This window comes from Trichosurus vulpecula, chromosome 2 (genome assembly GCF_011100635.1).
Source record: "Trichosurus vulpecula isolate mTriVul1 chromosome 2, mTriVul1.pri, whole genome shotgun sequence".
NCBI classification, from domain to species: domain Eukaryota; kingdom Metazoa; phylum Chordata; class Mammalia; order Diprotodontia; family Phalangeridae; genus Trichosurus; species Trichosurus vulpecula.
In genome coordinates, this window is record NC_050574.1 from 23,773,966 (window position 1) to 23,795,662 (window position 21,697).

Genomic DNA, 21,697 nt, shown 5'->3' on the forward strand with positions numbered 1-21,697 from the left:
GAGTTTTCATGCTGAGCATGAAGAGCAGGCTTGGGGGTTCCGAACTTGGTGCAAAGGGGGAACAGGTCAGAGTTTAGGAGCTGGGCATGGAAGACCTTGGGGCTTTGAACTGGGTAAATGGGGCTAGGTTGGAGGTTTCAAGCTGGGCACCTCAAGCTGGTTTAGGGGAGACAGGTCAGAAGATTCAGGATGAGCCCAAAGGAGAATAGCCCAGGGGACAAGAGGCTGGCTTGAGGATGGTCTTATGGGGCTGGATCCAGGGTTCCTAGACAGGACAGAGCTCTCACCCTCTCTCCATCTCCACAGGTCCCTTAGCCTGTGGTCCGTGATGCCTGGGACCAGCCCTCTGTAAGGGGCTGTGCTCTTTCCCTGGGGCCTTAGGGCTCCACCAGAGGATGTCTGTGCTGCCCCCAATCCTCCGTCCATCCATCCCCATCCGGCTCCACTGGGCCTGTGGCCTGGCCCCAGCCCTGCACCATGAAGGATGAGGAGAGGCTGCACAATAATGCTGTGGCCTGGCTGGCATGTGCCGGGGTCTCGCTGCTGGCCAACGCGTGGGGCATCCTGAGTGTCAGTGCCAAGCAGAAAAAATGGAAGCCACTAGAGTTCCTCCTGTGCACTCTGGCTGGCACCCACATGCTCAACATCGCTGTCCCCATCACCATGTACTCAGTGGTCCAACTCCGGCGTCAGCATTCAGACTACGAATGGAATGAAGGGCTGTGCAAAGTCTTTGTGTCCACCTTCTATACCCTCACCCTGGTCACCTGCTTCTCGGTCACTTCTCTGTCCTACCATCGCATGTGGATGGTCCGGTGGCCAGTCAACTACCGGTGAGTCCGGGCGCAAGGTGTGGCACCTCGGGAAGGGGAAGTGGGGTCATAGAGTTAGGGTGGGACAAGACCTCAGAGGCTGTCAGTCTGGAAACAAGACAGACTTGTCCTAGGTCGGAGGTGGGCTGGGAACCCAGGCCTTCCCGATGCCCTAGTTCAGCTCTGTTCCATGTCACCTCTGCATAGAGAATCACAGAATGTTAGAACTAGAAGGGGGCCTTTTCCCCTTACAGAGGGCTCGTCCCAGGCATCACAGACCACAGGTTGAGGGACCTGCAGACCTTCCGGCATCTTATAGAAGGAGACGTCAGGCAGCTCATTACTGGCAGATTCAGGGCAGTGACCCAGGAAGGGCTCCTGACTGGCAGCATGGGCCTCCTTTCTGTCATACATATAGGTGTATGCATATGTATAGTGGTGAGGGGCGTACTAAATAAAGCTCAGCGATTGGCCCTGGAGAATTGAAGGATCGCAGCAGCCCAGATCTGGGGCTGGGAGGGACCTCAGAGGCTGTCTGGTACCACCCACTCATTTTACAGGTGACGGAACTGAAGCTCAGGAGGCTGAGTGTTTTACCCAAGGTCACAGAGGTAGTAAGCATCAAAGGTGGGATTTGAACTCAGGGCCCCCAACTCCAGAGCCATTGATTTGTCCATCATATGGCTCTCTCTCAGTTGCATAGATGGAGACTGTGGGTGTGGATTACTACACAGACCTTCCGACATAGTTGCTATTTTTTCTCCTTTTTTTCAATTTTTGTCCAAGAGCAGGCTTACTAGAAGGTGGGGAAGGGTGGTCATTGGTCCGAAAGGTAAATTCCCATATATATATTTCCTTTCGGACCAATGACCACCCTTCCCCACCTTCTAGTAAGCCCATTAATGTTTAGTAAACAAAAGACATCGGTTACCAGTGGCATTCAAATCTCCCCACAATGTATGTGTATCTCTGAACAAATCCCTTCGTCCGAATCTGTGTCCTCACCTACAAAATGATAATGGTGTTTGAACTACCTGTCACACATGAGTGTTGGAAAGAAAGTGATTTGTAAACCAAAAAACAACCTATCCTTATGACATAGTTGTAGTAGATAATGTTAGACTTGGAGTCAGGAAGACCTGAGTTCAAATCCAGCCTCAGATGCTTAGGAGCTGGGTGACCCTGGGCGAGCCACTTTAATGGCTGTCTGCCTCAGTTTCCTCATCTGTAAAATAGGGATTATAAGACCTCCTGAGGTGGTTGTGAGGATAAAATGAGAATGTGTGTAAATTTAAAATGGTATATATCCTTATTATTTATTTTTCTTATCTTCCCCTTAAAATGAGACGGAGCTGGAAGACACTTTGGATGCTCCCTCTGCCCCCGTGGCCGGTCTGGATGCTTCCTTCTACAAGGAGGGCCTCACAGAATGAGTGACTCAGGGCTGGGTGGAGGACTGAAGCTTTCCTAATGAGGCCCCACAGCATTAACTTCAGGCCTGGGAAGAAATCAGAGGATCTGTTAGGGCAGGGGGTGGTAAAGAGGACGTTGCACCCGTCCCCCCTCTATTCACCAGGCTGACCTCATGCTGGTCATGAGGCCAGCTGGAGAGAGGTACAGTTTCAGACTATTGGAAACAGACAAGGATAAATTAGAATCTAGGCTGGGTTGGCACCAAGCTCTATGTGGAACACCAGACTCCAAAAAGCTTAAAACTAACCAGAAAACCACAATAGTAGACAGAGCTCCGGATGTGGAGTCAGGAGGACCTGGATTCAAATTCTGCCTTACTAGCTTTATGACCCTAGACAAGTCACTCAACCGTGCCTCATTTCCCCAGTTGTAAAATATGGGATTGCAGGAGGGAGGCGGGGAGGCTTAGACTCACTGGCTTCTAAAGTCCCTTCAAGACCTAAATTGATGACCCAATGAACTGTTGCAAAAGCCAGGAAGCAAGATAATAGTTTGTCTCAACCTGTCTGTCCCAAACCTCAGTCTTTTATTACAACTTAAATTCTCCACCCAATCCATTTAAATCCAACACACTGGAGATAGAGACAAAACCAGACACTGCTGTCCTGTGCTGATTTCTTGGTTTCTGGAGCCAGCCCACCATGCCCACTCCTGACATAGCCCCACCATTAAGGCCCTGGCCTTAAGGAGAGTCTTCCCAGGCTCTGGGCATCTGACCTTTCCCCCACACACACCCCCGAGCCAGGGCTGTGGGGAGGAACCCCAGCTTTATCACAAATCACAGGAGATCCTGATGGCTATACCTGAAGAGGCCCAAGGGGTCCTGAAGAACCTACACAAAACAGGGAAGTGGATAGCCATCCCAGCTGGGTGCCACCCTCTAGACTGCCAGGCTATGGTCCCCAGACGGCCAGAGAGCAGCTGGGGCTGCTGCATTATCTGTCTTCCTGAATAAAAATAAAGAGGGCTTGTGCTGAGGGGCAGAGAAGCATGTTCTTTGGTTCCGAGAGGGCAGTGAGGGAGAGAGTTCATGACTGTGCCCCACTCTCCTCCTTAACTTCACACCCTCTTTACTGGGCCATCCACACAGCTTAGGATGCATTAGCAGTAGAGCTTCATGTGGACGGTTTCTGCTCTTAACCTGATGGCTTCTGCCCCTTCACTGATGGCCACTGTCTTCATTAGGTACCGTTGGCACATCCAAAAAAAAAAAAGAAGTTTAAATAGAATCTAGTGATAAGTTGTTCTTGTGTTTACTCTTACCCCCAGAACTAATTTGAGAGGCTCTTAACCCTTTTATTCTGTGCTAAGTATCCCTAATGAAGAGAGTTAAGTTAACAAACCAGGCCCAGCTGACTAATTTACTGATGGATGGTGAACATTAGCTGTATACAGTGAGAGCTCTGACCTACATAGGGAAATATCTGCACTGTCTGGAGCCCGTAACTGGTATGTGTGTGCCTGCCCTTTGCTAGCTCCATTGAGAACCCCAGGAGGCAGAGAGGGGCCCAGCCTCCGCCCCGGCCAGCCTTTGGCAGGAGGTAGGGAGGGTGAGAGGGGCCGCTCCTTCCCTCCTCTGGTTTTGAGGGGAGTTGGAGCCAACCTGTTGTCCCATACTTTGATGAGACTGAATAAAATCCATTTGAAACAGAGCCAGTCACTGTCAGAAGGCTGAAGTTGCTTGGGAGGATCTTTCGGAGCAAGAGCTATGACGAGACCCTTCCTGTCAGGCCTAGAGCAGGGTCAGGGGGAAGGGAAGGAGGGTGGCGCCTTCTTCTCGGGGGTCCTGGGCCTTTGTCTCGCCAGGTGAGGAGACAGGTGCCCCTGAGGTTCTTTCAAACACAGGAGAGCACAGACATTTTATCCCAGAGGTTGGGTAGAAGGGCGACCTACCACGTTTAATGCCAGGATTACCGTTCATGGTGAATGATGGGACATGCGGCTGGGAATGGACCATTTCAGAGAAGGCAGTGGTGCGGTGGACCAGGAGACCTCCTTCTAAGACTGCCATTGTATAAGCCTTGGGGGCAAGTCCATCCTCTCAGATGCTTCCTAGCTGTATGACCATCACTTACCTCTGGGATCCTCCGTTTCCTCATCTCTAAAACGGGCATAATGGTACTCCTTCCTCCTATTTCACATGGCTGTGGAGCCAGTTTTATAAACATTAACCCCCATATAAACATGATCTTGTTCTTGCACTAATATTCTTTTTTATTTTTATTCTTTAGTATTTTGGTATAGGAGTCTAGTATAGTATTTTATTTAGTAAGGTATTTTATTGGGGCAGCTAGGTGGCACAGTGAATAGAGCACCAACCCTGGAGTCAGGAGGACCTGTGTTCAAATTCGACCTCAGACACTTGACACACTTACTAGCTGTGTGACCTTTGGCAAGTCACTTAACCCCAATTGCCCTGCCCTCCCCTCACAAAATAAATAAATAAATAGATTTTTTTAAAAAGCTATTTTATTTCCCCCCCAATTATATGTAAAGACAGTTTTTTAGCATTTGTTTTTACAAGATTTTGAGTTCCAAATTTTTCTCCCGCCCCTCCCCCTTCCTTTTAAAATGGTAAACAGTTTAACATGGGTTATATATGCTGCACTAATATTCTCGAATCTCGCCAGGGAGGGGCTGGTGTGGAGTGGCTATGAATAAATTACAGAAGCCTGAGCGTCATTGACAGGGCTCACTCAACTCCTCTCATATTACATGGGAGGAAACTGAGGCACCGGATAATCATGTGATCCATAGCTCTAGTCCTGGGAGGCCTCCAAAGACATCTATCTAGTCTGACTTCTTTGTTTTACAGAAAGGGAAACCAAAATCAGAGAGCTCCTAGTGTTGTTGCTTTAGATCTGGAAGGGACCACAGAGGCCATTTCACAGAGGAGAAAAATGAGACCTAGAGAGATTGTGACTTGCCCCAGGTCACACAGATAGTAAATGACAGAGGCAAAATTTGAACCCAGGACCTCTAACTCCAGACCTCTTCCCACAGCACTTACCACTTCTCAAGGACCAGGAAAGAATTGTGGATTTTTAAAGTTGTCATAGATGTCCCCTGAAGTAAAAGATTAAGGGGAAGACATTTTTCAACTCCACCCACTCTTGGGGCCTGGGTGAAGGTAGGGAAGAGTCAGGGCTTGGGTCTGTTTTGAGTCAGGGTGCTCACTAGGGGCTGGGCACGTTTGTCCCCTCTCCCCCGGGCTCACCAGAGGCCCTGTGAGTGAGTGGCTCGGTGTTCTCCCTGGCAGGCTGAGCAACACCAAGAAGCAGGCGGTCCACACGGTGATGGGCATATGGATGGTGTCCTTCATCTTGTCCACCCTCCCTGCCGTGGGCTGGCACGACACCACCGAACGCTTCTATGCCCACGACTGCCGCTTCATCGTCACTGAGATCGGGCTGGGCTTTGGGGTGTGTTTCCTGCTGCTCATCGGGGGCAGTGTGGCCATGGGGGTGGTCTGCACCGCCATTACCCTTTTCCAGACTCTCTCCCTCCACGCTGGCCACAACCTGGACCGTAACAAGTTCAACGTACCGACCATCGTGGTGGAGGACGCTCAAGGCAAGCGCCGCTCTTCCATCGATGGTTCGGAGCCCATCAAGACCTCGCTGCAGATCACATGCCTGGTGGCCGGCATCGTCTTCATCTATGACTGCCTCATGGGCTTCCCTGTGCTGGTGAGCTGGGGTCTGGAGGAGGGAGGGTGGGGCTGCCATCTTTGTCCCCTCGAGATGTGGAAGCCACTGGGGTGGAAAGGAATCTCTTGGTCCTTGCAACTATAGCTCTGAATCTTTACCCTCTAGGCCAGGGGTTCTTGGCCATTTCTGAGTCATGGACCCCTTGGGCAGATTGGTAAGGCCCGAATCATGCATACAACAAAATCCAGGGTGCCTCAAAAGTCTGCCCTAAGACTTTTGGGACACCCTGCAGATAGGTTTGCAAAAGAAACCAATTACATTGAAATGCAATTGTCAAAATATTTTTAAAAGAAAACAGACTCATGGACAGTTTGTGACTTCATTGCTCTCTGCAAAATTAATAACTCACATTTATGAACCATGTTAAAGATCATAGAATTTTCAAGTTAGAAAGGACCTTCGAAATCATCTGGTCCAACCCTTCATTTTTAGATGAGTCCTAGAGAGCGACTTGGCCAAGGTGGCAGATTTGGGGGCAGGGGAAGGAGGTTGGGGTTGGCACCAAATGACCTTTAAGATCCCTCCTGAGTCTGGAATGCTCTTATCCTCCTTGGTGGTCAGAGGAAAGACTAGGGGCCTAGCAGGGAGCCAGAGCTAGGGACACGAAAGATTCCCAGAGAAAAAAAGGAAGAGAGACTGAATCTGGGGTTTTGTTTTAAAGGTGTTGAGGAGAGCAGATTCCTAGAGAAGATAATGAGTTTAAAAAGACACGACTCATCAGCAATGGTCCCAGTTAGAGACTGATCTCCAGTAAAGAGATGAGAAGCTCTCAGCCATCAAGGGGAAGGGACAAGCCAACAGACTGCTTCGGAAGGAGACAGTGTCCCTTCCTCCCTTCCACTCCCTGGGCGAGGTCCAGAAATGAGCTGGCTCACGGCCTTGGGCTAAAAGGACCTGGGTTGGGGCATTGTGGGGTGAAAAGCATAGGACTGCAGAAGCTGGCCTCTGTCCGTCGGGCCTCTGCCTCACTCAGTCTCTCCATCAGCCTGGCAGCCCAGTCCCGGCCTCTGACCCCCTGCACTGACCGAGCAGCAGGGAAGCGTTGGAGTAGGTCTGGATGAGCTGATTTTAGCTCCTGTCCTCTTGAATTAATCAGTGGTAAGAGCTCCAGGAAAAGTAAATTACACACGCACAAAAGTGCAGAACTTAGGTCTGGAGTTAGAAAGGGCATCAGAAGCCATCTAGTCCAACACTTTCATTTTACAGAAGGGGAAACTGAGACCTGGAGAGGTTAAGTGACTTAAGTGGGACATGCAAAGCTAAGAGACCTGAGAGGCCATTTAGTTGAACCCCCTCATTTTTGTGTTATAGCCCTCATCATGAAGCCTATACCCTGCCTTCCCAGAATCATGTTTCTAAAATGCCCAAAATAAAAGACAGAGGATTACAAAGGAAATCAATGACATTGAAATACAGGTCTCAAAAATAGTGAAAAACTAAATTCAGTGGTCCACTGAAATCTATCAACAGGCCTATTGGGGATCCATAGACCAGGTTAAGAACTCTTGGTTTAGATTGGCTCTCCTAGCAGATCCCCCCTTGAGAAACTAGAAAGGGCAAGCGGACTGTGTCCCTCACATTTCCACGTCATGTTTAGGATGAGGGGATGAGTATAAGGGTCTGCTGCAGGGGGCTGGAGGCCACTTGGAGGCTCTCCAAAGTATCTCATTTGGGATAGAGCTCTCTCAATGATGGTGTTTCAGAATCCCTAGCCCTCTCTATATGCTCCCTCAATCCCCTCTCCGCATATGGTGCTAGACTGGCTGATGTACAGAGACAAACCCAGTCCCTACCCTCTCCTTGAGAATAGGGATTTTTTCATTTTTTGTACTTGCCTCCTCAGTGCTTAGCACGGTGCCTGGCGCATGTTCTTGTTCAGTCGCTCAGTTGCTTCCAATTCTTCGTGGCCCCCTCGCATGCCATGTGCTTCTTCTGTCCTGTACTATCTCCCAAAGTCTATCCAAGCTCATAACCTGGCGCATAGTAGGTGCCAAATCAATGCTTGTTGACTTTTCAAGTCATATCTGTTATGACCTCAGATGTGACCTCCAGCGCTAAATCCCATGAGCTTCACAGTCTTCACCATGTAAGGTCAGAGAGCTAAGGCAGTTCCCAGCCCCAGTGGGTTCTGATAGAAACAAATATGTTTATTTAGAAATGGGACTAAATGTCTGTCACAGAGCTGTGCTAATGGGCTGGAATGAGGCGAAGATGGGGAGCCAGGGAAGGAAAAGGAACCTGGGAGGAGAACATATAAGGGGGCAGAGAAAAAGTCAGGGTTTTTTTAAAAAAATTTAAGTTTATAGGTTTTAAGAAGTAAGACTCATCTTCTGTTATAAGGGGTGGCTCTCTGGGAGGAAAGAAGGAAGGAAAGAAGCACTTATTAAGCACCTACTACATGCCAGGCACTGTGCTAAACATTTTACAAATATTATCTCATTTAATCCTCACGATAATCCTGGGAGGTAGATACTGTTGTTATCCCCATTTTATGGTCGAGGAGACTGAGGCAAACAGAGGTGAAGGGACTTGTGCGGGGTCATATAGCTAGTAGACGTCTGAGGCTGGATTTGAACTCAGATCTTCCTGACTCTAGGTCCAGTGGAGTACAGATCCATTGGGCAACCTAGCTGCCTCTAAAGGAAGGAAATGGAAGAGGGATAAGGAAAGGAAAAGGGGGAAATCTAGATAATGTAAAATTTTTATTTTAACAAATTTTATTTAATATATTTAATAAAATAATAAAATAAATTTTTATTTTAAAAAAGGCAAAGACCTTTCTTTGACAGTCAAAATCTGGCCACCGGATGGCTGTGGGTCAGTCAGTGACTGGAAGATAATGTGTTTAGGAGAAAGCATAGAACTGGGAATTCTAGTCCTCCTAGCCCTGCCATGAACCCACCTATGTGATCCTGAGCAAAGGTGACCTGTCTGGGCCTTGATTTCCCCATCACTGAAATGGGACTAATGTTGCCTGCTTGCTCAGAGTTGTTGTAAAATAATGGATATAGTTTGAGAAAGGTCAGGCACTGACCCCAGAAACCGCACAGGATCTGTTCCTCTACGTGGGTATTCCCTCTGCCACTGCAGATCACTGCCCATCCCAACCTTTCCCATCCTGTTCCATGTCCTCCCATAAGTTTACTGTGGGACCCTTCCCCACCCAAACATACTAGGACCTTCTTTGCCTTCTCTTGATGTCACAAGGGTACCGTGGGCATCCATCAGTCCTAATGTCACTTTCCCTATGTGATCAGGCCATCTTCTTTTCCATCGTATGTTTTTTTGATGCTGGTTTCCCTTCATGAGTCCTTGTTCATCTGTTGTAGCCTGCTCACATTCATTAATCAAACAGTCTGTTTAGAAGCATTTATTAAGCACCTCCCATGTTCCAGCGACTGTGCTAGGCGTAGGGGATCTAAAGAAAAATCAAAGATAGTTCCTGCCCTTGAGGAGTTTACATTCTAATGAGGAGACAACAGGTAAATACACAGGTCCATACAAGTTACCTACAGCCTAGTCAACCATTCCACAAGTGTTTATGAGGTACGTACTTTGTACCAAGCACTGGGGATATAAACACAAAGGATGAAATATCCTACTCTGAAGGAGCTTCCATGTTCTTGGGGGAGAGAGTACTCATTAAGAACAAATATAATCAAAGGCAATACAAGGAGGTTGGGGCAGCTGGGTGATGCAGTGGATAGAATGCTGGGTCTGGAGTCAGGAAGATTGAAATCCAGCTTCAGACACTTACTAGCTGTGTGTCCCTGGACAAGTCACTTAACCCCATTTTAGTAATCTTAGTAATGCCATCATCAAAAGGAAATGAGGTAGGTCTGGTATGGCTCATTTTTTAAAAAATGGAATATTTTATTAAAAACAACATGGGACATCAATACAACCAAACATGTTTTGTTCACTCTATTTAAATCAACAATTTTCCAACCACTCCTTCTAAGTCCTCCTAGGGCTGCTTTGTTTGGCCAGGCCGATTCTGGATGAACCCATGCTGGCTTTTTTTGATAATCCCTCCTTTGTTTCCTTGTCTTAAAATGAGCTGGAGAAGGAAATGACCAGCCACTCCAGTATCTTCACCAAGAAAACCCCAAACAGGGTCACAAAGACTCAGGCATGACTGAAATGACTGAACAACAACACAAGAAAGTTAAATAGAAGGTAGTTAAGAAGGGAGGCCCTGTCATTTGAAGTCCATTCCAGGCATAGAGAGTGCCCTACGTTCCATTGCAAAGGAATGGAGGTGGAAGATGGAGAGCCATGTTGGTAAAAGGTTGGTTGTTGTCCTTTGTTCTAGAAGAGGACCAAAATGACATCACAAGGCATAGTGTGACCGACTGGCTGATCAGACCAATGTGAGCCCAGAAGGCTTCACCCCTGGGGGCCACAAATAGTCCACATGAACTTTTGGAGTGGAGATGGCTCTAAATTTGGGCATCTTGCCTTTCTTTTGAGTGGTAGAAGGTAGTTATAGAAAGTATCTGGCGAAGAGGACCAGGAAAGGCCTCCTGCAGAAGGTAGATCTTGAGCTGAATCTTGAAGAAAGCCAGAATTTCTAAGAGGTGGAGGTAAAAAGGGGAGAACATTCCAGGCACAAGGGGACAGCCCATGCCAAGGCATGGAGAAGGGGGAGAGAGTCTTCAAGCATCCACCATGGGCCTCACCATTGCCCTCTGGGCAATAATCATTTTTGATTCTTGGGAAATCAGGATGCTTTATGAGTCAGAAACATAAAGCCAGATGGGTAGAAGAATATTAGTTAGATAGATGGACCGTTGCTTCATACCGTGAAGTTTTGGGTCAGGAAAAGAACTTTGCAGATGCCCAAAGGCAATCCATCTGGATATTGTTAGCAGTTAGGAGCAGCCTGGGGGAGTCAACTTGAGTGCCTGGCAGACTGTTGGGAAAAGGAAGCAAGCTTTCTGGCCAGTCTTAGATCCAAGGATTGATGTGGCCTCCCCTGCTTTTCACCCTGTCCCCTCCCAATGGGGAATCCTCTTTTGAGTAATCAGGCCCTGCATCAAGTCAACTAGTGAGAATCATTCTTTGTTCTAGTCAGCAGAAAAGCAACCCAGGCTCCCCTTGTCTGTAGGCAGAGCTCACCCTGTGCACAGCCAAGATACCCAAGAAATGGGGAGGAGCCAGCTGCTGGGATCCACCAGCCTCTGGGACCCTGGGCCAGCTTTCTTCCTAGGGGCTCCCCAGAGCAAATGTGTGCATGCCTATGGATGGCCAGTAAATCAATGGCCAGATGTTCATTCATGCCCAGTTTATTCATGTGCCTAGCCCAGTTCTCTTGACTATACATTAAGTGATACGTGTGAATAATTAGGAAAAATTAAATAACAACAGAATCTTAAGGAAAGATTTGGGTGGTGTTGTTCAGTTGTGTCCAACTCTTTGTGACCCCATTTGGGGTTTTCTTGGCAAAGATGGTTTGCCACTTCCTTCTCCAGCTCATTTTACAGAGGAGGAAACTGAGGCAAACAGGGTGAACTGACTTGCTCAGGGTCACACAGCAAGTAAGTGTCTGAGGCTGGATCTGAACTCAAGATGAGTCTTCCTGACTTCATGCCTGCCACTCTATACACTATGGTGCCACCTAACTTCCTGTCATGAGAGAGAGGCATGTAGATTTAGAGCTGGAAGAGACCTTAGAATTCATTTAGTCCAAGTCCCTCATTTTACAGAGGAGGAAGCTGGAGCCCAGAGAATGGCAGTAACTTGACCAAAGTCATATAGGTAGGGAGTAGAAAAGCTGAGATTTAAACCCAGGTCCTTGGACTAAAAAGCCAGTACTCTTTCTGCTGAAGTATGATGCCTCTGACCTATGGGCCCTTGTGATTAGCCACTAAGTGAATCTTACACATAAGTGGAGTGGGAAGGAAGCCTTAGGTAGAGAAAATGGCGCCAGATTTGGAGTCACAAGGTTTGAGGTCAAATTTCGGCTCTGTGCAGGGTCTTAGTTTCCATCTTGTCTCCCTCATTAGACTGGGAGCTCCTTGAGGGCAGAAACTGTCTTTTTGCCTTCCTTTATATCCCTAGTGTTTAGCACAATGCCTAGGGCACACAGTCGGTGCTTAATAAATGCTTGTTGACTGACTCCTCTCTAAAATGAGGGATTGAAGCAGATCCCTCTAGCTAAGACCCCTTCATTCAGTCATTTTGCTCATGAAGCTTGCCCCATATCATTCTTTGGCACTATGCTTTTAGCTGCGGGGAATCCCATGCCCAGGTTCTTTGCTGGAGGAGAGGAAAGCTGGACCATAGAGTCCATAATGGCCCCCTTGCGTAATATCCCAGGGGTATCATGCAGAGAGGAGCTTGGTTCTACCACTTACAACTCCTTTGCAACCTTGGGTAGATCATTGAACCTCTCTATCATGGACATGACAATATCAATATCGTCAATCATCTAGGTGTCAGTGTCTTCATCTCTCAAATGGAAGGGATGGGACCAGATGATCTCCAAGGACTCCCAGAGCCCTAAGTCCCATAATTCTAGAAGGAATACAGAAGTTTGTTTGGGGAGAGTTCACTGCGGGCTTGGGTGGTTGGGATTGTACCACATATGTTATTTTTTCCCCAAAGATCTCAAAGCACAGTCACTTTTGTGATCTCGTCTTGGACAGGGAGGATGAGGAAGTGGACAAGATTTTTTAAGTACCTACTGTGTACCAGGCACTATAGGAAGTGTTTTATGAATATTATCTCATTTGATAGGGAAGGACAGGAATTGTCATCCCCCCCCCCTTTTTTTAAGATGAGGGGAAGCTAGGTTGTTCAGTGGATGGAGTGCTGGGCCAGGAGTCAGGAAGACCAGGAGTTCAAAACTGGCTTCAGACACTTGTGACTCTGGCTAGTCACTTAACCCTATTTGCCTCAGTTTCTTCATCTGTAAAACGAGCTGGAGAAGGAAATGGCAAACTACTCCAGTATCTTTGCCAAGAAAACCCCAAATGGAACAGAGTTGGACATGACTGAAAAACAACTCAACTCAAGTTTTTTGGTTGGGAAAATGGGCCCTGGACATTCAAAAGATAACTGGGATCATGCAGTGAGATGGGTCTCCGATGGGTCGAAGACTCAAATCCCACTTTCTGGACTGAGCTCCTTTGTGGAGCTCTGGGGATGGTGGAAGAGATCAACCAACAGCCAACATTACAGCCAACCAACATTAAACAACTACTGTGTTATCAACCACTGTGTTGGGCACTGGTCAATAAACATTAATTAAACACCTCCTTTGTGCCAGCCACACAGGAATACAAAGAAAAGTAGAAGACAGTTCCTGCCCTTGAGGAGATTACAATCTAACGTAGGAGGCAACATGCAAACATCTGTGGACAAATAAGCTCTAGAGAGAATATTTTGTATAGGCTTGGAAATCTAAAGACAGTTAACAAAACACTCCCTGCTCTCCAAGAGCTTCCATTCGATTGTGGATTTATACACATACAAGTAAATACAAAATAAATTTAGGAGGCCTGGGGATCTTCAGAGGGGAAATATAACAAAATCATGTGTGTATGCATGTGAAATGTACAAAAAATTCTGTCTATTTTTTGCAATGCACAAAAAATATTTTGGCTATTTTTTGAAATATATGAAAAATATTGTGCTTATTTTTTGAAATGTGCAAAATATTTTGTACATGTATTTAAACATGCAACAATATTTTTACTATTTTTGAAATATGAAAAACATGTCTGTTTTTGGAACATGAAAATATTTTGTTTATTTTTTGAAAGTATGAAAATATACATATATTTTTTTTTTGAAATGTACAAAAATATTTTGTGTATATTTGTTAATATACAAAAATATTTTGTCTGTTTTTGAAATGTTTGAAAAATATGTTGTCTGTTTTTGGAACACATGAAAATATTTTGTCTGCTTTTTGGAAGTATGAAAATATATATTTTTTGAAATGTACAAAATAATTTTGGTATATTTTTTAAATATGAAAAATATTCTATTTTTCAAATACATAAAAAAAATCTGCTTTGGGAACATGAAAAATATTTCATCTGTTTTAAAAGTATGAAAAATATATATTTTTTGAAATGTACAAAATATTTTGTGTATATTTTTAAATATATGAAAAATATTTTGTGTATTTTTGAAATATATGAAAAATATTTTGAATATTTTTAAAATATATGAAAACCATTTTGTCTATTTTTTTAAATCCAAAAAAAAAAGTCCCCACCCCACTATTTTCTCATTTACTCTGAGTGCCTCAGCCTCAGGGATCAGTAAAGTCCTAATAGAGAAGGTGGAACCAGATTGCATTTTGAAGGGAGCTGGAGTTTTATGGGGCAGAAGAGAGGAGGGAGGAGGGGCTTCTGGCCTGTGTAGACATGGAGGCAAGAGATGGGACTTTGTGTGTAAGAAATAGTCCACGGGCCATTTTGGCACAATTGAAGATTATGTACAATAAAGCCTAGAAAGGTGGGCTGGAACTAGAGTGTAAAGGGCTTTAGATGATGAACAAAGGAGTTTGTATCTTTTTTTCTTAGAGGCAGCGGGAGCCATTGGGGTTTCTTGAGCAGAATAGTGACCACCGCAGAACTGTGCCTTGGTGGTTCTGTGGGCCCGGCCACTGAAGGTTTCTCCCATGTCATCACACAGGTGGTAAGCTTCACCAGCCTCAAGTCGGACACTTCCTACACCTGGATGGCCCTGTGCATGCTCTGGTGCTCAGTGGTACAGTCCCTGCTGCTGCCCCTCTTCCTGTGGGCCTGTGACCGCTATCGGGCTGACATCAAGGCTGTCTGGGAAAAGTGCGTGGCCCTCATGTCCAATGACGAGACAGACGAGGGTGAGCGCTGGGGCTCCAGGGAGCCTGGGAGATCAGGGTCAGCAGGGGGCCCTGGGAGTCACGCAGGGGGACCAGAGGTCTCAGAGCCAGAAGGGACCACAGAGGCCATCTCAGTCGTTTTACAGATGGGGAAACTGAGACCCAGGGAGGGGAAGTGACTTAGATTCCTACATCCAGGGCTAGGAGGAACTGGGGCTGTTTTGGCCAACCTCTCCATTTTGCAGATGGGGAAACTGAGGCCCAAGGAGAGGGAAAGATCCTAGATGTAGAGGCAGAAGGGACCTCAAAAGCCATTTAGGCCAACCCTTACATATTACAGATGGGGAAACTGAGGCCCAGGGAGGAGAAGGGACTTGGAATCCTGTATCCAGGGCTAGAAAAGACCTCAGAGGCATCTTGCAGATAGGGAAACTTGGAGAGATTAGGTGACTTATCCAAGGTCACACAGATAGTAGGTGTTAGGTGGGATTTGAACCCAGGTCCTCTGAGTCCAGCACCATCGCCCGTGCCATCGGATCTCCCCACTTCTGATACGTCACCTCCCGACAGTACCAGAATCCCTCCAGCCCAAGGCCACTGAACAGAAATGTCTCTCCCTCCACAATTTCACCCCCACCTTGAAGTCCGCAAGGTACGGGATGACCGCTGGCTGGGGAGGAGACTCTTGGGGGGATGAAATAGCCACAGGTTCTCTGTGATGATCACCCTCCAGGCCTCTCTTGGATGACCAGAGGAAGCCTTTCATTGGGCAGGTTTTCTAGGTCTTCAGCCAATTTGATGCAAACATTCATTGGTGCATCCCTCCGCCCCACCCCCACCCCGCTAGCTCCCTGTTAGCTAGCTCAGCCAGGGAATGGGATTCTGCTTAATGAAATCTTCTGGTCAATGGAGGGTTACCATAGCGACCAGACGCAGCTCACCACTTCTAACCTAGATTCTCAGATCTATGCAGCGCTGGAAGAACGCCATCATAATCTAGCCCTTATTGGAGCATTCTGCTGGTTGGTGGAAAAAAGACATTCATTCAGGAAACACTCCCTCAGCCAGGATTTAACAAAAACTAATATTCCTTGCCCTCAAGGGGCTTACGTTCTATTGAGAAGGAGTAACAACACAAATAAATACAAATTGTGAGCCAAATAAATACAGGGTAATGGGGGAGGGAGGTGGGTGTGGGGAATCAGGAAAGGCTTTGTGTAGAAGCCCCCCTCTCAGAATCATGTTTTTAAATGCACAAAATAAAATACTGAGGATGACAAAAGGTGTCAAGATCAGACCTCAAGATAGTGAAAAACCAAATTCAATGGTCCGCTGAAATGTCAGTGTCAGGTCAATGTCAATGTCAAATGTCAATGTCAGGTCACCTGACCTGAGCCTTATTAAGCACCTACTATGTGCCAATTGTCCCAGGGATACAAAGACAGAAAGTAGTGACAATAACTAGGATTTTTGTAGGTCTTTAAGGTTTGCAAGGTGCTCTGCCTGTGACCCCATCTGACCCCCATAAAACCCCTGGGAGGTAGGTGATATTATCATCCCCATTTTTCAAATGAGGCAGACATAGGTTAAGTGACTTGTACAGGGTCACACAGCTAGTAGGTGTCTGAGGCAGGATTTGAACTCAGGTCTTCCTGACTCTAGTTCCCCACTTTACCTGCAATATCACCTAGCTGCCTAAATGATGAGATACCTGCCCCCGTGCAACTTGCTTTCTACCGGGCTCAGCCAGGGAGCTGCCTTACTTTGCCTTTAATTCTCCTTATACTAATTCCTTTAAGCTCCCAGGGGTCACCCGTGCTAGTCCTGGTAGTGATCCCTGCAGTTCCTTTCTGGCTCTAGAATGTCTGATTCCATTATGGGATCCCAGCTTCCCACTCTCCATTCACTCATCAATCCAGGACTTGTATCCTGTTCCTCTACAGACTGAGGAGGGCTCTTCAGTTGAGTCAAACCTCTGCTCCTGTGTTAAAAGGCCCTTTCTAGTTTGGGGAAGGGGGAGCAGCCAAGTATGAACTTCCAGAGCCCCAGGGTCCCCTCCCTCTGTAAGGCCTCTGGCTCAGCTCTTAGCCTCTGCCCCTCCTAGAGACCAGCCTGGATGGGGGCCTCCACACGGACCTGGTGTACGAGCGGCCCTTTGACTACAGCTACAGGGGCGACTTCCTCGCCCTGGACCACATTGCCAAGTATGACTTCTCTGCCTTGGAAAGGGGGATCCCTCAGCTCTATCCCCTGCAGCCCATCCAGGAGGACAAGATGCAGTACCTGCAGGTAACAGGAGTGGGAGAGGGGAGGAAGGAAGGAAGGGAGGGAGGAGAGAGGAAGGAAAGAAGGGGGGAAGAGGGGAGGGAAGAAAGGAGAAACGAAGGGAGGGAGGGGGAAGGAAGGGAAGAAGGGAGGAAGGAGAGAGGAAGGAAAGAAGAGGAAGGGAGGGAGGAAAGAAGGAAGAAAGGGAGGGAGAGAGGAGCCCACACTGCCCATTGATGCCTGGACCACCGGGACCACTGTCCCCCAGGGGTCATCTCTCCTCTCTGAAAACCACACTCCTTCTCCAAAGTTATTTCCATACTCATTTCGTTTTCCAAGAAGACAGGTGCCCTCCTTCCCTAGAACTGGAAGCAGACCCTGTATTTTCTCTCAGGTCACACAGCATAGAATCCTGGTCTCCCTCTCTGAGGCTTAGCTAATTCTACTTCACCATAGATCAGATAACTTAACCTAGAGTCCATGAATTTGGTTGTTTTTAAAAATATCTATTTTGAGAACTATTTCAATGTAGGGTTTCCTTTGTAATCCTACGTATTTTATTTTACGCATTTAAAAACATGATTCCAAGGAGTCATCCAAAGGCCACAGCAGAATGCCAAAGGGGCTCCTGGTACAAGGGGATAATCATTTTATAGCACCTACTATGTGCCAAGCACTTTGCTGAGTCCTTTTTCTTTTATGTTATCTCACTTGATGGCCATAGCTACCCTGTGAAGTAGAGACTGTTATTATCCCCGTATTACAGTTGAGAAACTGAGGCTCACAGCTTAAGTGACCCTCCCACGGTCGCATAATTATTAAGTGCCTGAGGCTGAATTTGAACTCAGGTCTTCCTGACTCCAGGCCCAATGCTCTATCCATTACACCACTGGCTGCCTGTTTATAAAAAAAAAAAAGGTTAAGAACTTCTATGAGGGGAGGAGGGGGGAAGAGAGAGAGAGAGGGAGAGAGACAGAGATATCACTAGATACGGATAGTTTGATTAGATATGTGGGTAGATGGATTAAATATATTGAGAGATGGGTTAGAAAGATATTGGTAGACATGGTTGGATAGGTAGATAGGTGGATGGCTGGATAAATGAGATACGTGTATAGATGGATAGATGGACTGCAGAGGGATGGATACACACAGATGGATAGGTTGGATAGATAGAGAAAGAGAGATAGTAGACAGTTAGATGGGAGAGAGAGGTGTCCATGGTGCTAGATCACCTCCCTTACTGTGCCCTGTCCCTAGGTTCCTCCTACTAGGCGGTACTCCCATGATGAGACAGACATGTGGCCCACAGTCCCCTTGCCTGCTTATCTGCACCGCCCTTGGGGCTCAAGTGAAGACATGACCACTCTGGCGCACCTGGTGTTGCCCTCCCCGTCCGATCGTCGTCGGGGCAGCTTGTTGGCCTTCTCAGAAGTCACCCCCTACCGCAAGCGTCGGAGGTCGGCAGAGAGTCTCCTGTCCCTGCGCCATTTCCCCCGAGATGAGGTCTGTGGCCAGGACCTGGCTTGTTTTAGCCGCGAGGAGGTGGTAAGCTTCATCGATGAGTCCCCTCTGGCCAGCCCTCTCCGGAGCCCAGCTCGCTCCGCATCGGCCTCTGTGCTTCCTGACACCTTTGGCTGCCCCTCTGCCCACTTCACCCTGACAGACTTTGGGAAAGAGCCACAGGCCTTGCGCCGGTTCTCCGGCCAAGGTCGTGGCTGCCTCTTGGCACTGCCAGGACCCTTCCAGGTTAGGGACCTCCAGTCCCCAGGCTTCTTCCCTGTGGACAACAGACATCACCAGGGCTCCATCCACATTGAGCTTTGTGAGGCCCCTGCGTGTGAAGAACCCCCACCTCCCCCAGGGGCCCACCAGACTGGCTTGGATGCAGACTCCAAAAGGTTTCGGACGAGCCTGAGTGCTTCCTGGGGGGACTCTGAGAGCTTGAGGCCAGTGGGGGGCAAAGGCAGCAACAGCAGCTTCCTGAGCTCTCCCTCTGAATCCTCGGGGTATATCACCTTACATTCTGACTCCCTGGGCTCAGCCTCCTAGTGGTTGGGGGGGAGGGGCAGTGTTCCCCATCACAGAGTGTCTGGCCCCTTACCCCCAGGCTCCCTTCCCATGGGCCAAGGGGGAGAAAGGGTAACCGGCTCTTGATTTCTCCTCTTCTGCTATTACACAGGCCTTGGCCTTGGGGTAGTCGGAGTGGAGTAAAAACACCAAAGAATCGCTCTCTCTTCTCCTTCCCCTTCCCCTTCCAAGAAGCCCAGCTGAGCTAAAGTTGGAGCTGGTGGTTCCAGCTGGAGATGGAGGAACCACAGACCCCTGGAGGCTGGGAACCAAGGGCAGAAGGCAGGGCCTCTGCTTTGTGCAGACTGAGCTCAAATCTACAAGAGAGAAGAGGGAAGGGTGAGCTGGCATGGAGGAGCCTGGCATTGCAGCTGAGAATCCCACATGGGGTAGAAACAAGAACACAAGGTCGTCTCTTCCTTCCTCCTTCCTCTTCCTTTCCCTGTCTCTCTCCCCCGACTCTCCATTCCCTTTTCCTTCTTCTCCCCCTCCCTTCCTTGACTACTCTATCCATTTTCCACTGTGACCCATAACTAACTGTAGCTCCATCCTTCTCCCCCAATCCTTTCTACTCACCCCTTGGGGCTGTGGAAGGAGAGGAAAGATCCTCTCTGGGATCTCCAAAAGCACAGGGGCATTGAAAAGCCCAAATCTGTTTCCCTCCTCACATGCCTCAGACCTGTTCTGCCTCAGTTTCTCCTCCTGTGAAGGATAGGAGATACTAATTACTTAACTCTCAGGGCTGTGATGAGGACTCATGTCCTTTCTGTGTGCAGAATGGGGCAGTGGGGTAATAGTTGGGATGACCAAACTAGGGAGGACTGAAAATCTCCAGGCTTCATTCATCTGAGAGGGGCATGGGGAGGTACGATGTTCCGATGTCCAATATCTACGTTCTCCACTGTATCTCATATCGCCAGCTGGGAGTGTGAAAGACAGTGGGTGTTCTGGGCATTGAGCAATACATAGGCCAGGACCTTGCATTCCAGGGAGCCTTTCCCAGCAGCCCACAGCTCAGTCTTCCTCTCCCATGTTGGCTTGGCTTGAAGGTCAGGGGACAGGCCTTCCTGCTCCAGACAGTGCAGAACTCCCTAGGTCTCAGCCCCAAATCAGAGTGGAAATGCCCAAGCCTGGCAGCATCTCCAAGGGCAGGGGGCAGGAGGTGGGGAGGGGTATATGGAAGCTGGACCTGTACATAGGCTGCCCTGAATCTTTCCTTCTCAAGCAATTAAAAAGACTCCTGAGCAGGGAGGGAGGGGTTTAGGGATTTCGGTTGCTGGGAGGGACCACACATCTCAGGTCACTCTTTGCAGCCACAATACGGGGGTGGGGAGGTCACACACACATACACACACATACACACACACACAAGTGTAAATAGCAATCCGACTGTGGCTGATTTTCTTAGAGCTGGAGGAACCTCTCCAGAAAATGCTGCTGTGCCTTTAAGGACTGAACAAATGTTGGTCAGTCAGTGACCTCCTTTGGGGTAAGTGACTGCTTCCTGCTTCCCTTCGGCCCAGAGTGAGGGGAAAGATACGGCTTTAAGCAATTGTTTAAAATTTGTAATACTGTCTATTTTTCCACACACATTTATAGCATCAAAACAGTCACGTGGCAATACTTGGAGGCTAATGCGGTTGGAGCACAAAATCCCAACTCTTTGAACCCAGTTTTTACATGATTTTAGAAAAAAACAAATCTCATCCAATGAGAATTTATTTATTAAGCTCCTGCTATGAGCTGGGTACTGTGTTGGGCCCCTGGGGATACAAAGGCAGGAAAAGAAACCTTCCCTCCCTTCCAGGATCTTAGACATTCAACCGGAGCCGTTTACATCTTATTGAAATCAGACATTAAAACTCCAGCAGAAATACCCATTCCCGGGGGGGAGAGGCCAGGGCCCTGGCCAGCTAGGGGCTTCTGCTGCATTTGGGGCTCCAGGTTCGGGACCCCCCTCCTTTGCACAATGACCATGATGTTCACACTAGTGTTTATGGGGCTCATACCACTCCTTCAAAGTATGCTGTGTGTATGTATTTTGCAGTTGTAAAGAGTCTGTTGCATCCACGTTGTCTGATGCACTCCAAATGTCTTTATACTGGTTTGTCTATCCAAAGTGATTTATTTGTCTTTGCTCACCCTAAAGTGGGGAGCACTGGGGACCTGTTTATAATTTTCTTTCCTCTCTTTTTGGGGACAACTTGCCAATTCTCTTCTGTACAGGACTGAATAAAATTCCCTCCGAATGGTTTGCACTTGGCTCTATAGGCCCGGCTTCATGCTCCCCTAATTTACCCCAGTTGCCCTCAAGTGGAAAAATAACCTTGCTTGCACCATATTGAGAAAAGCCCATTGAAATAGTAATATTAGACCATTTAAGGTTTGCAGAGCACATTGTTTTGTAGCAGTCTTATGACCTGGGTCTTGTACGTATTCTCCCCATTTTACAGATAAAGAAACTGAGGCTTAGAATGGTTAAGTAATTTGCCCAAGATCATATCAGTAGTAAGTGTCAGATGTGTTCTTCAACTATACCACAGTAT

The 21,697-nt window shown here is 47.6% G+C and overlaps 1 protein-coding gene across 1 annotated transcript; it reads left to right on the top strand.

Annotated features, from left to right (window-relative positions):
- Nucleotides 1-327: 327 nt before the first annotated feature.
- Nucleotides 328-21,391, top strand: GPR153 (G protein-coupled receptor 153). Its single transcript, XM_036744347.1, has 5 exons — nt 328-833; nt 5,545-5,974; nt 14,648-14,837; nt 16,921-17,105; nt 18,342-21,391. Exons 1-5 carry the CDS (start codon nt 478-480, stop codon nt 19,131-19,133), a joined length of 1,953 nt encoding a protein of 650 aa, XP_036600242.1. The 5' UTR covers nt 328-477; the 3' UTR covers nt 19,134-21,391.
- Nucleotides 21,392-21,697: the final 306 nt, after the last annotated feature.